Raw genomic sequence first — 17086 nt, 5'->3', positions numbered from 1 at the left:
AATAGAAATGATCTGAAAGAATGTGCTAACAGTGAAGTGACCAATATTATCTGTAGTCCTCTGTTTCAATATTACATGTATGTTGTTGTATATTAGCTACATATATATTTATGTCTTTCTAACTGTTTGGAGCTTTTTTCCCCGGGCCTCTACTGAAAAAGGACATGTATCCAGTTAGGCTAGCCCAGTCAACAAATGTAAAATAAATAAAGAAATAAATAAGGAGGGTCAATAGCCTGTTCAGGACTACCACTATTAATAGACTACACCCATCTAGAGGAACTGGAGAAGGAGAAGATACATATTTAGTTTACCTATTTCTTTTTAACAGGAAGGTTGGGGGGGCAAACAGGGTTAATGGCATTAACAGCTTCCACTGGGATGGGCACAACATTCTGGCTAAGCAGGAGCACCTTCCCTGCCCCTTCTTCTAAAACCAAGAGAGGCTCTCTCTTGCCCACTGAAGGGATCCCAGTAGCTGCACAGGACATAACTAACCCTGGTCCATACTGGCTATTTGGACAACACCAGAGGGATCTCAGGGAAAAAGGTGAGTGGTTTGAGAAACCAGCTCTACCCACAGCAGTCACCCACCTGTGGCTGCAGCAAAGGTTATTTGGCTATTTTTTTTTCTTTTTGCGGCTAGAAAAAGGTCTGACCAAGGGACCAGATGTTTGTTCCACGGTCAAGATAGAAATAGTGCCTCTTTCTAGTGAAAACTAAACAGCACAAGTCAGTAAACTTAGAAAGCTGTTACAAGTAATGTTTTCCCATAAAATACTGCAAAAATCACTTTAATACACTTCCTCAGCCCAACAACTAAGTTAAACAGTTTCTCTACACAAAAAAAGTTTTAAATACTTTAAAACAACTTTTAAAATGTCATGTAAAAAGTGCATTCTTGTTTAAAATGGCACTTGCCTTGGAAGACGGTCAATAAAAACACAAATCCCAAGATTAAAAGAACTCTCCTAAACAGAAAAGTAACTATAAACAACAAAAAAAATAAAGTTACACAAAGTTAACATGGAAGGTTTTTCCCCAAAAGGAAATTATCTGCCCAGTAATGGAACAGAGTTAATCTGCTGTATTTCCTTGAAAGCCTGCAGAGAAGTGCTGCCTTCAAAGGCAGGCAAGACCCCAAGGGAGGGCTTGGTGCTCAAACCTGTCATTTAATTAGCTCAGCTCGAGCTATGTAACAGATTGGGTACATGGAAGGTGCCATGAAGCTTTGAAAGCTGGCATATCCTTAGCAGGAGGCTCTAACCCACTGTAGTGTAAGCTACTGCAGCAGTGAGCAATATGTTGAATGTAGTGTGATAACTGCTACTGGAGACGTGGGTTGGGGAAAGTGGGACAAATCCACATGTAATAGGACTGCTCTTCTGTCTGTGACCTTTGGAAAATGGTTAAAGACATTTACAGTCAGCTCTGTAAGAAGCAGGTGCCTGATGGATGGGAATTTTCTGTGTTAGGGTTGTGGACCATCCTCTTGGCTGGTGACAAAACAGAGAGAATTGAAGCAGCTCTTCTAAGTGAATGAGTTAGAAAACACTGCTTTTCATTAGCAAACAGAAGTTCATATGCTTCGAGTAGAATCCTATAATGCAAACTAGTGAGGGATAATTATGATATTATGCATACAAAAAATGGTAGAAATTCTGGTAAATTGGCTGAAATGCTTATGACTACATAGAAAGTTTCTAGAGACTTGCTCTTGCAATGTGAATGTTTGATTAAAAAGTGCAATACTCTGAATTATATAATAGGGCATTACAGCAGCTTCTGTAGGTTCAGTGACTTAATTATGTGACATTACTCCCACAACAGGATTAATTTGACAAGCTTTTGTCTCCATTATCTTCTTATTTCTGTATATTATTTATTTAGACAAAGACTTGCTAAGAAGGCCTCAAGGGCTACCTTATCAATATTTAGCTCATGAGTGACATATAATTAGCATTATAATTATATTTTTATGCAAATATTAGCATTACCTTCCACTGTACTTTATATCGGTGTGTATGTGTGTGCGCGCACTCGCATGTGTGCGTTTTTGTCTGTAATATTTTTTCTGATCAAAAAGAACCAATAAACATAGTTAAGTAAAAAATAAATCAGCAATTTATGCCACCTGACAAAACCAGTGCATATACAATACAGACACAAAGCAAAGCAAATAAATGAACAGTACTCACTGTAAAATGTTAAGCTTTTATTTTAATACTAATCGTGTGCTAAACCATGAATGATACTGTATCATGCAGCTGATGTAATACAATGTTTCCTCTGAGCACAGACGTGTAACAGCTTGCTTAAAAAAAAAAAGCTGCTCACCTCAGCTACAATTTGCTGCCCAAAAACAGCTGCTTTATTTAACATTCTTCCTCTTCTTTTTTAGGGATAAAACACAAGCTTTTATAAGATCTCCTTTAAGGGATACTTTTAGAATTCATTATTACAGGAACCCTTCTCAATGGTAGAGTGGGGCTTACCCCTAAATATAATACACGCAACCAGGGTTTGATTAGAAGCCCTGTCTCTTCAGGAGCCACGCAAGGAAGAGAAAAGGATGAAGCCTGCTTGTCTCTCTCTCTCAAGGAGGAATAGAAGGGGTATGGATCATAGCCGGCCTTAGGCATAGGCCAACTAGGCGGCCGCCTATGGTGCCGCTGTAGCAGGGGCACTTTTTCAGTATTTATTTGGTGTAGGTATACTAGGATGGGGGCACCAGATGGTGTGGTAGGGGGCGTCATGGAGCTGTTTTGCCTAGGGCACCAGTTGACCTAAGGCCACTCCTGGTATGGATTCTCAGAAAACATATGCATAGGCACAACACAAACAAGACTGCAAGGACTGCCTGTGGTGCCTTACTGAAGGGGTAGGGCTGTTTACTAAGAATGCCTTTACAGCAAGATCAAACCCAATGTACAGTCATATGTGGGTATGCCATCCCCTATGTGCACAGGGGGTTGAAGGGCAGTATATCAAAGAACTGAAACCACCCATGATGGCTACCTTAATGATGGTCCTTCTAGGCTGACCTGGCCCCACTGAATAAATGGGCCAAATGGTAAATGCAAACAATGCAAAAAAAAAAAAAAAAAGAAAGTGCAGAACTCAGATCAGTGTACACCTATTACACATTTTAAAGTGGTCAACGATGGATTCATTTCAAACATGACAATAAGCTGTTTCTAATCACATTTTCCACTAAGTACTGCTGTTGGAGAAAGTTTTCATCACACTTTTTGTCTGTTCTGCAAATGATGCTGGCACAAGCCTAACATCTTGAACTGTGTCCATCACTGAATGAGAGTTAATTTTTCTTTTACTTGCTTGATTTGTGGTTAGCAGACATCCAAAAAAGGCACAACGACTTCAACCTTTTAATCTGTGGTCATTCGTCAGTATTGTATACTGACAGGAATATTTTGCAAGTAGTGTACTGAAACTCTGTTTACCCCACCCGAAAAAAAAAATCTAAAAGGTGATGTCTTCCTCTTCTATAGCATATTGCAAAAAAGCAGTTTTAAATAGTTATATAATTTTTTATCAAAAATAGCAAAATGCATTTTTCTTCAAGGATGACAGAAGTTAAAATACATTACAATAATATGCTTATGCAACAATGTATCAGTTGGCATCCTGTGGTAAACAAACTCCCAAAAGCAATGGGATGTCTCTTGATCTTTGTCAGCCTTCAGCACAGCAGCATATGAATTAGCTCTCCTCCTGGAGATCTCGTTTTTTTAATGCACGTAATTTAGACTCTGCTGTCTTGCGAACAACTTCCAATCCTTCGACGTTCAACTCCTTAAGTAACAGCAAAACTGCATTTAAGACATTGGGCTGCAAAGGTAAAACAATAAGACAGTTTAAACAGAATACCAACTTGGATAGCTCTTAGCACTTTACTTGGCTGTCAACATACAAGATTACAACTCAACAATGAAGCTTATTTTTAAGGGTTAGCATGTTTACTCCAAGATGGCCCTGTGGCACAGATGTTAGTATTGCTATGTCACAGCATTTGGCTCTCCAGTTTAGTTTGTGGCTATGCTGCATTCTCGAAGTTGTCTGCATGTCCTCCTTCCTGGATTTTTGTTGGGTGTTCTGGCTTGTTTCCAATCCAAAAATACATGCTAAAGATGAACTGGTGATTTTCCAAACTGCCCATATTTACGTATATGCATACAGCATAAAAGAATGGCATCCTATTCAGGATTATCTTTCTTTGTCTTGCACTCCAGCTCCACTACAACCCTGATTTGGGAAAAAAAACAGTAACTGAAGAACAAATGAATGTACATTTCCCTGATTTCAACTCTTGCTCAAAAATTAATCACAAGAGGAAATATGTGTTGCTCCAAAATCAGAGTGATCATCTAGGGAGGCATCAAACAAGCCAATCTGAAATCTAAAATAGTCTTCTTATAGGGTGTCCATTAAAACAATTTAATAATCATCTAAGTAACTTTTGCACTTATAAGTATAGGCAGTTAAGACTGAAAAAAATATGATTACTCATGGTATCAAATACCACTCTTGTTTAAGGAATCTGCACAGGAATATGCTTTCTTCACCTCTTCCATAGTCCAGGCATTTCAATGTGAAAAAAAATTTCGGTACTTAAACATCAACAGTGAGTCAGATCCAGAGATTCAGACTGGGTGTACAGTAAGTCTAACCAAGTGAGGTGTTTTTAACTATGTTTGGCTACTCTCTGCTAACCATTCTACAAATGTTTTGAACATACTGACCCTTTTGTTTTCTATACTGCTGTTTCCCTCTGGTGATGCAGAAGTAGAAAATTTATCTCTTGTCAAAAGTTTCATACCAAGTTGTTCCCGTATTTTGCTGTGAAAATAAGAAAAAAAAAGAAAAAAAAAACGAAAAGAAATCAGCTTTAGCAAGTTGTGTGATCACCACTGCTTAGACACAGATGACCTTTAATTTCATTTAGCACATTGTAAGTTCTGCAGTTAAGAAGCGACATAAAACTGAACCCTTCTAGGACTACTTCTATTCAGAGTAAAGCTGCATTTTGATATTTTGTTTTTCACACTGCCAAAAGAGAACAATTAAAAAACTGCATGATAAAGTTAAAAGGCACACGTATTTTCAACAAATGAAACATTCAAAAAGTTCAACAAAAACAAATATTTGTCAATAGTGAAATGCTAACTTGCATTACAGATTAACTGCAGTAATAGTAGTGAGGTGGTCACAGAGTAAGACGGTAGACAGTACGTACAGGTGAAGCAACCAAGTAATCTGGGAAAGTCATCTAGAAAATTTAGAAATGGAAGTGTGAATTCAGGATAAGTGAGAAGAAAAATGAACAAGACTGAAAAATTACTTTAGATTTTTTTAGTTTATGCAAGAGAGATATTTTAGAAACATGGAGTAACCACATACAATGAATAAACATACATCCACTAAGTTGGGAACTACAAGGAAGTGGATTGAAGAAAAGAACTTTTTTTGTTTGAATACCCTGTAGTTGTTCACATTAGTTAAAAATGTAGAAAACAAATCTTATGTCATGTCTTTTCTCTTAAAGTCCAAAAAACGAAAAGCCAGCAAGTGTTGGAAAGTGCCAACATACAAAAAGAATTTATTAACAAAAAGGGACAAAGCCCCCTATGATACAAATACAATCATGAGACTGAAATAACACATTCAGACCGGTTTCGGCTCCACAGAGCCTTCATCAGTGAAATTTAAACAGTCAAATATTTGAATGCTTACATATATATGATGGAAAACCACATAAGAACCAATCAAAGTGCTTAGTACAAAATTGGTCATTAAGACCAGGTGTCTACCACGTTATTTAGGAAATTTCCAGAATTCAATTCCTTGTTACATGCCACCAGCTTCCACCCACAACATATCATCCAGAATATACCCAAATCTCAGTTTTTAAGAGCTAGAAGAATTTGTTCCAACCAACAGTCTTATATCCAGACTCGTGACGACTTGGTCCGAAGATTTATTGATAGGGGTTATCGTCCTGGCACAGTGCATTTGGCCAAATGGTGGGCCTCTAATTTAAATAGACAGGATTTGTTATCCTATAAAGATAAGAGTAATGATCCGGTTCAACAGCCCTTACGTCTGGTTACTACCTATGGACGTAATACACGGGGCTTTATGAACATTATACAGAGACATTGGAATGTGTTGAGGGCTGACACTAAATTAAATTCTTTTCTTCTAGATAGATGTTCCTTTTCATTCAGGAGGGGTCAGACTATTGGTTCCAAACTTAGTCATTATAAGAGGGTTTGTCCTGATACTACATTTTCCACTCAATTTTCTCTTATAGGTGGACCTCTCTTAGGATGTATTCCATGTGGTCATTGTTCATTTTGTACCCGTGTTCTACATACTATGGAATTTAGCAGTAAAAACACTTCTGAGGTCTTTGATATTAAATTTTGGGCCAATTGCAGTACTGAGTGGGTCATATATTTGGTGACCTGTACTTGTTCTGCCTTTTATGTGGGCCAGACCTCTAGAGCATTTCGTCTTAGAATGTGTGAACATTTGAGTGACATTAAGAACAAACGCCTGACCAATGCACTGTATAAACATTGTTTACAACATGCAACAGCTTCCTTCAAGTTTGTTATCATTGATTGTATCAAAGGCATTTGTAAAGACAAACATCACTGGCATGAGATACTTTCTTTTAAGGAGAAAAAATGGATTGTAAAACTTGGAGCTCTTTTTCCACCTGGTCTTAATGACCAATTTTGAACTAAGCACTTTGATTGGTTCTTATGTGGTTTTCCATCATATATATGTAAGCATTCAAATATTTTGACTGTTTAAATTTCACTGATGAAGGCTCTGTGGAGCCGAAACCGGTCTGAATGTGTTATTTCAGTCTCATGATTGTATTTGTATCATAGGGGGCTTTGTCCCTTTTTGTTAATAAATTCTTTTTGTATGTTGGCACTTTCCAACACTTGCTGGCTTTTCGTTTTTTGGACTTTTCGTTTTTCCTGCCGTGCAAGAGTTCCACGTGCACCTGCCTTGTGTATGTGTTTCTCTCTCTACAGTTGCTGTGGACCATCGTTGGCTTGTGCGGTCCTTTTTTTGGACGTTTTAGTTTCACAGAGTTGTTACTCGTGACATTTTATTAGGAACCTTTTGTTTGTGGAAGGCTTATGTTGCTGGTTTAGTGGATACGGGCTCCTGGTTGATTGCTGTGGGGTCGGGCTTTTGCTGCTGCACGCAGTTCTACTTCCTGCCTGCATTCTCCGGTAATGTTGCCAGCATTTTGAGGCTGGTTGCTGCTTTTCTGAAAACGCAGTGGATATCGTTATTTAGACTTTAACCAGGTCGATAGAGTTGGGAGGCAGTTTTTTTGTCTGGCGCTATTCTGGAGTTGCATTTGACTTTTTTGAAATACGGGGGATATTATATCTACAGGTTGTGAACTGTCGAGGCTTTCCACAGAGATGCTGGCTACCAGGTGGCATTAACAGTGAACTTTTTTGTACATGTATTGTATGTATCTCTTGCCAGTGTGTTTATTCGATGTATGTTCAGGGGGCTTGTTGCGTACCTTTTTCCTGACTACTAGCTATATTTTTGAATAGTTGGGATTGATACATATGATTATATTATTCATATGGTTGTGTTTGATACTTTTTATTCAATACTGGGCGTATGTTTACTATGCTTTTTGATGTGGTTTTTGTTCTTATACCATATCTCAACAGTAGGTTTATCCTTTACATCATTGTTGTGGATTTGATGTTTTGTCTTTTTAGGATATGACCTGTATATTAGTCTGGTTCCAACTTGTAGACTATTTTCATCACATTTATAGCTTGGTTTATAGACTTATATACTAGATAGGCCAAACTTGGTCACGTTGTTGGCTTAGTATAGACACATGTGTGCTTCATTACTAGCATTGGTGCTATAGTTTTCCAATTCGAGTTTTTTTAATTCGGACTTTTTGTCTAGAAGATTTTTTCAGACCTCGGCTTTCAAGAAAGATGCATATTTATATATGCTTGTTTCTTTTATGCACATTTACTTTTGCTGTTGCCACAGCTGCATGAAATTATGTGTGTGAATTTATGGTTTAAATGATGACATTAAGCACCCTGTGATCAGTGGATAAACACACTTTAATTGTGCCATATAGATTTTATAATTGATTTGGTGGCTTTTTTAGTATAATACCATTTCACTATTGGATATTGTGGTGTGTTGATACCAATACGCAGTGGGACGACTATAGGGGTTTTCTTAATGTTGTCTGGCCTGCTTATTGTATTGGGAAATCCATTTTAAATATTGTTCATCTATAAGACTTATACACAGTACCAGGATAGATGATATATCTCTTTTTACATTGGTACTGTTTATTGTATAATGGTCTTTTTTTGGACATCTCCTTTGGATTTTTCCTACTTTAGTTCTCTTATTTGTGGATTAATACTGACCATGCTTGTGTGTGCTGTATAATACATGATACACTATACACACTTCTGTATTTTCAGTAGCTGTGGCCACATCAGTAGTTTATTAGTGCTTAGTCATTTAATTATATTTAAGGATTGAGTTTTGTATGTAGTGGCTGGTGAGGTCTGGTCTTCTAGTACAAAAGATGGCACTTTCACCTCTTATACAGGGATTGTCATCTGATGTGGATGATTTATCCGTGTTTGGTTTGGGTACACATGGTTCTATATCTATATCGGATGTGAGTGGATCTGATTTAGACACACAATATGACATGTTTTTTAGCCAACTTGGTAAAAATATGAAAATGGTCAGGACTAATGTTTGGCATTTACGCCTCTTTAAGGCATACCAGCAGAAACACATTACTCCACGTGGCCTCAGGGTTAAGGTACAACCTTTGGTCTCAAATATTGATGACCAATTAATTGAGGATTGGGGCCATATTCAACAATTAGCATCTTCCAAATTTGTGGATGCTTTGGCTGATTTTTATGAACGTAAGGTACAAAAAGGGGTGAAAGACCTTGAAACTAGTTGTTTGGAGGTTAAGAAGTTTGAAACTTGTCATTCTTTTTTGACACAAGTGAAAAAATTAACTATTGATCTTTCTAAGATGGAATCCACCTTAAAGGAGAGAAAACTTAAAAAATTCCTTAGGGATGTAGGTGACTATGAGAGAGGTAAACCTTTTGATACATCTAAAAATGTGTCATTTAGATTACCTAGGGAGAATAACACCAATGAGAAGAGGTTTTCAACTCCGAAAAGAAAGAGACCTAAATCTATTCTTAAGAAAAACTTTGGCTCTTCCAGCTGTACTTCAGGTGAAGAGACCTCCTCCAACACAGAAGGTGAATTTGATGAGAATCCCAGGGATGGGTTACCTAAAGCCAAAAGGGACAATTTGTTACACCCTCTGGGTCTAGATACAGACGAGGGGGGCGGAAACACAAGAAAAGATATATCACAACAGAGCTTGGAGACACTGTTGAAAATGATGACACAACATTAATTTCTAATTCTAATGTTCACAACATTTCCTCTGTTGAGCTAACTACCACACAAATTAAGTTACTGAATAAAGGGTTAAACTTTGTTCCTGTTTTTTTTGTGTCTGAACAATCTTTGGCTCAGGATGTGGCAAATTTTTGTCGACTGCTTAATTTGAAATTATTTTTTGCTAACAATGATAGGGGTACATCTCATGAATTTAAGTTTAAAAAATCCACCTTTAATCCACCTATGACACACCTGGTAGGGGCTTTTCAGAAAAATGTATTACATGATATACATTGTTATTTTAGGGATTTTCCTATTTCTCACAATAATTTGTCCACGGAAGAAATACGTAGTCTTGAGGAACTTATTACTAATAAAGACTTAGTTATTACACAAGCTGACAAAGGTGGGGCGGTGGTGGTATTGGACAAGGTTACTTATGATAAGGAGGCCATGAGACAATTGGGGGACAAGGAATATTATATGCGGATGCCTTTGGATCCCTCTCCCCATTTTCAGGGTAAAATTGCACAGTTTTTGACAGAAGCTGTTGAGGAGGGTATAATTACACAATCTATAAAGGAACAATTAATGGTTCCATCACCCAAGAAACAATACTTTTACCTGTGGATGGGAGATCATAGGTTTATCCCGGGAATCATCTCTGTGTCACTGCTGGACAGAGGCACAACAAACTAATGGGCACAGTATTTTTTCATATAAGGGGTGGCGTAAGCCACAAACATTTGGGCTAGGCTTATAAATGCCTTAGAGCAGATAGCCTAATATAAACCTATGAACCTATGAACCTATTTGTTACCCAAGATACACAAAAATGCCACTAATCCACCTGGCCGACCTATTGTCTCTGGACATGGGTCCCTTACTGAACCATTGTCTGAATATTTAACTCAATACCTAAAACCGCTACTCTTGTCTATAAGAGCTAGAATTCAAGACACTACCCAGTTTTTGGAGATTATTAATGAGACTCAACTTGAATCCCATTGGCTATTATGCACTTTGGACATTACCTCTCTTTACACTAATATCCCACACTGGGCAGGCCTACAAGCTTTGGACTATTGGTTGGCTAGATCTGGCTTATATCAACCTGGATTTAATACTTTTTTAGTATGTCTCACAGAATATGTGTTGACCAGCAATGTCTTTTACTACCAAAATTAATGTTTTTGGCAAACTAAAGGTACCGCTATGGGTGCGTCTTTCGCACCCATTTATGCGGATCTTTTTATGGCATATATTGAGGAGATCATGATTTATGACCATAATCATAACATTTATATGTGTGAGATGGACATCTGGCGTTGTTATCTGGATGATTGTTGGTTGGTGTGGAAAGCTGATGAACATTATCTCAAGGAATTTCTGGATTACCTTAATGACAATATATGGGGCATTGAATTTAAGTTGACCTTCAATAGATCCAGGATGTTATTCCTGGACGTTGAGATCAATAGAAATGAGGACGACACTTTGTCTACCACGTTATTTAGGAAATTCTCAGAATTCAATTCCTTGTTACATGCCACCAGCTTCCACCCACAACATATCATCCAGAATATACCCAAATCTCAGTTTTTAAGAGCTAGAAGAATTTGTTCCAACCAACAGTCTTATATCCAGACTCGTGACGACTTGGTCCGAAGATTTATTGATAGGGGTTATCGTCCTGGCACAGTGCATTTGGCCAAACGGTGGGCCTCTAATTTAAATAGACAGGATTTGTTATCCTATAAAGATAAGAGTAATGATCCGGTTCAACAGCCCTTACGTCTGGTTACTACCTATGGACGTAATACACGGGGCTTTATGAACATTACACAGAGGCATTGGAATGTGTTGAGGGCTGACACTAAATTAAATTCTTTTCTTCTAGATAGATGTTCCTTTTCATTCAGGAGGGGTCAAACTATTGGTTCCAAACTTAGTCATTATAAGAGGGTTTGTCCTGATACTACATTTTCCACTCAATTTTCTCTTATAGGTGGACCTGTCTTAGGATGTATTCCATGTGGTCATTGTTCATTTTGTACCCGTGTTCTACATACTAGGGAATTTAGCAGTACAAACACTTCTGAGGTCTTTGATATTAAATTTTGGGCCAATTGCAGTACTGAGTGGGTCATATATTTGGTGACCTGTACTTGTTCTGCCTTTTATGTGGGCCAGACCTCTAGAGCATTTCGTCTTAGAATGTGTGAACATTTGAGTGACATTAAGAACAAACGCCTGACCAATGCACTGTATAAACATTGTGTACAACATGCAACAGCTTCCTTCAAGTTTGTTATCATTGATTGTATCAAAGGCATTTGTAAAGACAAACATCACTGGCATGAGATACTTTCTTTTAAGGAGAAAAAATGGATTGTAAAACTTGGAGCTCTTTTTCCACCTGGTCTTAATGACCAATTTTGAACTAAGCACTTTGATTGGTTCTTATGTGGTTTTCCATCATATATATGTAAGCATTCAAATATTTTGACTGTTTAAATTTCACTGATGAAGGCTCTGTGGAGCCGAAACCGGTCTGAATGTGTTATTTCAGTCTCATGATTATATTTGTATCATAGGGGGCTTTGTCCCTTTTTGTTAATAAATTCTTTTTGTATGTTGGCACTTTCCAACACTTGCTGGCTTTTCGTTTTTTGGACTTTTTGTCTTTCCTGCCGTGCAAGAGTTCCACGTGCACCTGCCTTGTGCATGTCTTTTCTCTTCTCATAGGTTCAAAGGAGATTACTAAGCTAGTGGCCCTAGAGCCTTTACAAGCCTGGCCGTGTTAATCCCAAGTATCTTTCTGGGTAGTTTGAAGTACAAATTTATGAACAGAGTGGGTCTGTGATCAACACTGGCTACCTCTGTCCATGGGGAACATGGGTGCCGCCCCAGCAGCGAATTTAGTGTCTCCCATCCAATTATCTAGACTGCATTTGAATAGGGTCAGTGAAGAGCTTTGGTTTACGTGAATAGGAATTCTATTCCAAAGAAGTATCCGTCTCTGGGAAACATACCTGTCTTTCCAGCAGGTTCTGTTAATGTCACAAGCTAGGCTGAGATCCCTAGAGCGAGTGAGTCTTGTGCCATTTGACTTGTTGGATGTGCAGCATTTCCATTAGGACAGGGTTGGAGATTGCCCTATAGGCCAGGCACAAGTCATCTCTCAGCAGCCTATAAGATATAGAGTAAAGTGACAGGGCTTTCAGCCTGTCCATATATGTCACAGTTTGGAAGGTGTCTGGTAACGTACATGCAAAAAGGTGCATTATACTCTATTAGTTGTCTGATGAGGGTTGAGTACAGTGGAGTTAAAACATCATGTGACCTGGATGCTATGCCCTTGCTTATGAGTTGCGCTACATAGAAGGCTTTCCTTACCACTGTGGAAACTTGGTGGTCAAAGTTCAGACTGCTATCAACTTGTGTTCTCAAGTCTCGCACCACTGGGCTGGAACTCACGGGGGTGTTCTCAATATTGTAATTTGTAGGGAATTCCATTATGCTAAAAAACAAAAAAGCTGAATATTTCTCTACATGAAAGAGAACTTAGCAATTTAAAAGTAAAGTAGCCTTTACACTGGCTTGGTTACTGACTTTTCTGCCTTTTGTCAAACTATGCAAAAGATTATTTACCATGTTAAAAATTGTGGTTGTTAAAATTAAAAATATTTTTTTCCTAAATACACGCAAGATCATCTACTGTGTAAAAAACATACCTTTGCTGAAAACAAATGGAACCACTAAAGATACATCAGCTTTAGTAGATTCAAAGACAAATTTGCATAAAAAAACTAAGTACTACTGCTATGGAAACACATAAATGAGTTTTTAGAAGGTGGTAATAAATTAGTAATTTTTTAGTGATGATGTTGAAAGAATAATGAGATTTAAAACATAATGTACTGATGTTGTTAAACACAATCTGATAATACAGAGTCTATGCTTACGCTAAATATTTGTGTACCTGTACTATCTAAACACAAAGGACCTTCTAATATCAAAAAAACAAGAACCCAAATGAAATGCACCAGCCACACACACACACACACACACACACACACACACACACACACACACACACACACACACAGTGGATATAAAAAGTGTACACACCCCTGTTAAAATGACAGGTTTTTGAGATATAAAACAATGAGATCACAATAAATCATTTCAAAATTTTCCCCACCTTTAATGTGACCTACAATCTGTACAATTCAATTGAAAAACAAACAAATCTGCTAGGGGAAAAATATACAAAATAAAAAATGTACAATAAGTTGGTTGAATAAGTGTGCACACCCTTAAACTAATACTTTGTAGAAGCACCATTTGATTTAATTTAAGGTGTTTTTTGTTCTTTACATGTTCGACATTTCAAATGTCGATCACATGGTTTTGGCCATATGGACTTCAACATTTTGAAATGTCGTTCATGTAAAGCAGAGCTATATATATATATATATATATATATATATATATATATATATATATATATATATATATATATGGCTCGCATTCATGTCGACTTACCGGAACATCAACTTGTATAACAGTGAGACGACAACAGCGAGGTTTAAAACAGTGAACTTCCGGATTGGCAAATTTCACCTTCAGGAAACTAACTACTTGGCCATCACTGATGAATAAGCCAACCCGGAACTGAGCAGTTCACACAGACAATAGAGAATCAAAGGAACATCCACAGAAAATCAATCCAGGTTACAAGAAAGACACCAAACAGAAAACCTTTTCCATTTGGATAAGTAGGATTTCCTAGCCTTCTGCAGGACCCTAAGCAGGTCCTCAGAAAAAAGGTGTCTATGTGGAATGATGTGGAATGAAAATCTTATCACCCACAGTGTCAGTTGGAGAGTGGACAGGTGGGGATGGATGAGAGATCCCTTGTTTTGTGCGAGTAGGTCCAACCCTGTGAGGTAATGTGTGATGACTGCCCTTGGCTAAATGCAAAAGAAGAGGGGAACCAATGCTGTCTCGGCCAAAAAGGGAGTCAACAACAGGATTTTGGGGGTGTCTTGTTTAATTCTGAACAAGACTTTTGGAATGAGGGGAAGGGGAGGGAAAGCATAAAGAAACATCCCCATCCAAGAAAAAGACAGGGCATCCACCTTCCACACCAGAAGACTTTTGACTCTAGCACACAACAGAGGAAGCTGTCAGTTCAGAGGGGAGGCAAAGAAACACATCCCTGTAAAGCATCCATTTATGGGTTTGAGTTAAGGACCTGCTCATAGTGTCTGCCACAATGTTTTGACCTGAGGAAATGTAAACTGCCTGAAGAGTCACTTGATACTGCAAAGCAAGATCCCATACCAGGAGTGCCAACTGGCAAAGAAGATAGGATCTTGTTCTCCCCCATTTGTTTATATACCACATCACTGTGGTGCTGTCTATGAACACCTTGAGAGGTCTCATGGTGATAAAAGAGGATGAAAACCTGAAGAGCCAGCAGAAGGGCTCTCATCTCTTTGACAGTGATGTGCTCCTTCTGTTGAAGAGCAGACCACCCCCCTAGGGAGTTGAAAGCTGCTCCCCATCCAACTTTTGAAGCATCTGTGAACAGCTCCTGAGAGGGAAGAGAAGGAGCCCTGGATTTAGGACAACTGCAGGCTCCACCAATGGAATACTTTCTTGAGACAAGGTAGAAGAGGAACTACAAATTCTAGGGGATGAGCATGTTGAAACTAAACTGACTTCAGGAACCACTGAAACTTCCTCATGTGAAGTTTGGCCAGAGGGACCATAGGGATGGAGGATGTCATGAAACCTAGAGCTCTCAGAAACACCCTGGTTGTAATGGAAGTTAGAGGAAGAAAAGTTTGAAAGAAGGAGATGAGGGTCAAGGCCTTGGGAGGAGGCAAGATGCCAGCAAAGGCACCATCTAAATGCTGCAACCTAGAAAAACATAGTCCTGAGAAGGAGTCAGAGAAGGCTTTTTGAAGTGTATTGTCAACCCCAGGCTCTTTAGAAGAGAAATGGCAAAATTGAGATTTTTGCAGCAGGATCTCAAAAGAGGATGCTTGAAACAGCAGGTCGTCCAAGTGGAGAAATACTTCGATCCCCTGAAACCTGCAAAATGTAATAACAGGAGTGAGGCATTTGGTGAATACCCTTGGGGCACTAGAAAGACCAAAGGTCAAAGCAGAGAACTGAAAATGCCAGGAAGCAACAGAGGAATGCAAAAACTTCCCGAAAAGGGGATGGATCAGAAAAAGATGTTATGTTCTTACCATAACGTTCCATGTGAATTGTTCATCTCGCCTTTGTTCTTACACACGGGTTTGGAGCCGACCCTTGGCTCCGAGTCGGCCGCTTCACAAGCTCTGCATCTAAGAGAAAGCTCAAGGCACAGCCTATATCCCATGATCCTCCTCTACCATCCCTCAGATCTAGTTTGCAAGAACCAGAACGCACTACTAATCACTGCGTCTAACATTCACGCAATCATACACTTGAGACTGAAGAATACTAGAACCAACCACAGATCAAATAGCTAATAAGCAACTTACTGAAGACTAGGTAGAGAAGGCAACCTAGAGAATACCAACCAGGCACTAGTCGTACCCGTTCTTCCAGAACATGGTGGGGGAAGGAGGGAGGGGATGTAAGAAAAAAGGCGAGATGAACAATTCACATGGAACGTTATGGTAAGAACATAACTTCTTTATGTGAAATTGTTCGATCTTGCCGTTTGTTCTTACACACGGGTAGCGTCCCTAGCTCCGTTACCCTGGGTGACTCATGGAAGAACGTTCCTGAGTACAGTGGAACCAAAGGACGCTCTGTCCTTGGAGGACCTGTCTACTTTGTAGTGCGTGACAAACGTATGAGGTTTTGCCCACGTAGCCACTGCACAAATAGCATCCAACGGAAGAAGAGCGGCATGGGCTGAAGAAGTAGAAACGGCTCTGGTAGAATGAGCCTTAGGCTTGAACGGAAGTGGTTGCTTTGAAGCAGAATAAACAAAATTTATGCAGTCCGAAAGCCATTTGGATAATGTCCGCTTGGTTACTGCCATGCTCTTCTTATTATCTGCGAACGACACGAACAGCTGATCCAATTTTCTGTAATCCTTTGTTCTGTCCAGATAAAATCTCAGTTGTCTATGTACATCCAACTTGTGTAGCATGTATTCCAATTTGTTTGAATGGTTTTTGAAAAATGTGGGGAGTTCAATAGATTGGTTAATGTTAAGCCCAGAGCATACCTTCGGGAGAAAGGATGGATTTGTATGCAAGGAAACTCTGTCTGGGTGAAAAATCATGTATGGCGGTCGGTCTGACAATGCCTGTAGCTCTGATATTCTACGAGCCGAGGTAACAGCAATAAGGAAGAGGGTCTTCCATGACAAACACTTAAGTGAGAAGGTTGAAGCTGGTTCAGATGGTGGTAGCATAAGCTGAAACAACATCAAATTCAAATTCCATGGAAAAACCGGCTCGCGGATGGGTGGCCGAAGGTGAAAGGTACCCTTCATGAAAGCCCTACAAAGCCTGTGAGACATAACTGAAGAGCCCCCTTCACCTACATGAAAGTTCGATATGGCCGCTAA

At 38.9% G+C, this 17086-nt stretch overlaps 1 protein-coding gene across 3 annotated transcripts in view; it reads right to left on the bottom strand.

Annotated features, from left to right (window-relative positions):
• Positions 1-2200: 2200 nt before the first annotated feature.
• The window catches only part of CFAP410 (cilia and flagella associated protein 410), a 482231-nt gene continuing 467345 nt past the window's right edge, over positions 2201-17086 (bottom strand). For all 3 annotated transcript variants that reach the window (XM_044060591.1, XM_044060590.1, XM_044060592.1), the window contains exons 6-7: positions 4764-4860; positions 2201-3852 (exon numbers count right to left, since the gene is read on the bottom strand). In XM_044060591.1, the coding sequence (XP_043916526.1) occupies positions 3724-3852; positions 4764-4860 (226 nt within the window). In that variant the 3' untranslated portion in view covers positions 2201-3723. The remainder of the gene's footprint in view (positions 3853-4763; positions 4861-17086) is intronic.

The sequence above is a fragment of the Protopterus annectens genome, chromosome 2.part0 (genome assembly GCF_019279795.1).
Source record: "Protopterus annectens isolate FY-2018-M chromosome 2.part0, PAN1.0, whole genome shotgun sequence".
NCBI lineage: Eukaryota > Metazoa > Chordata > Ceratodontiformes > Protopteridae > Protopterus > Protopterus annectens.
Note: the sequence above shows the minus strand (reverse complement) of the source record. Positions and strands in the feature narration are given on the sequence as shown.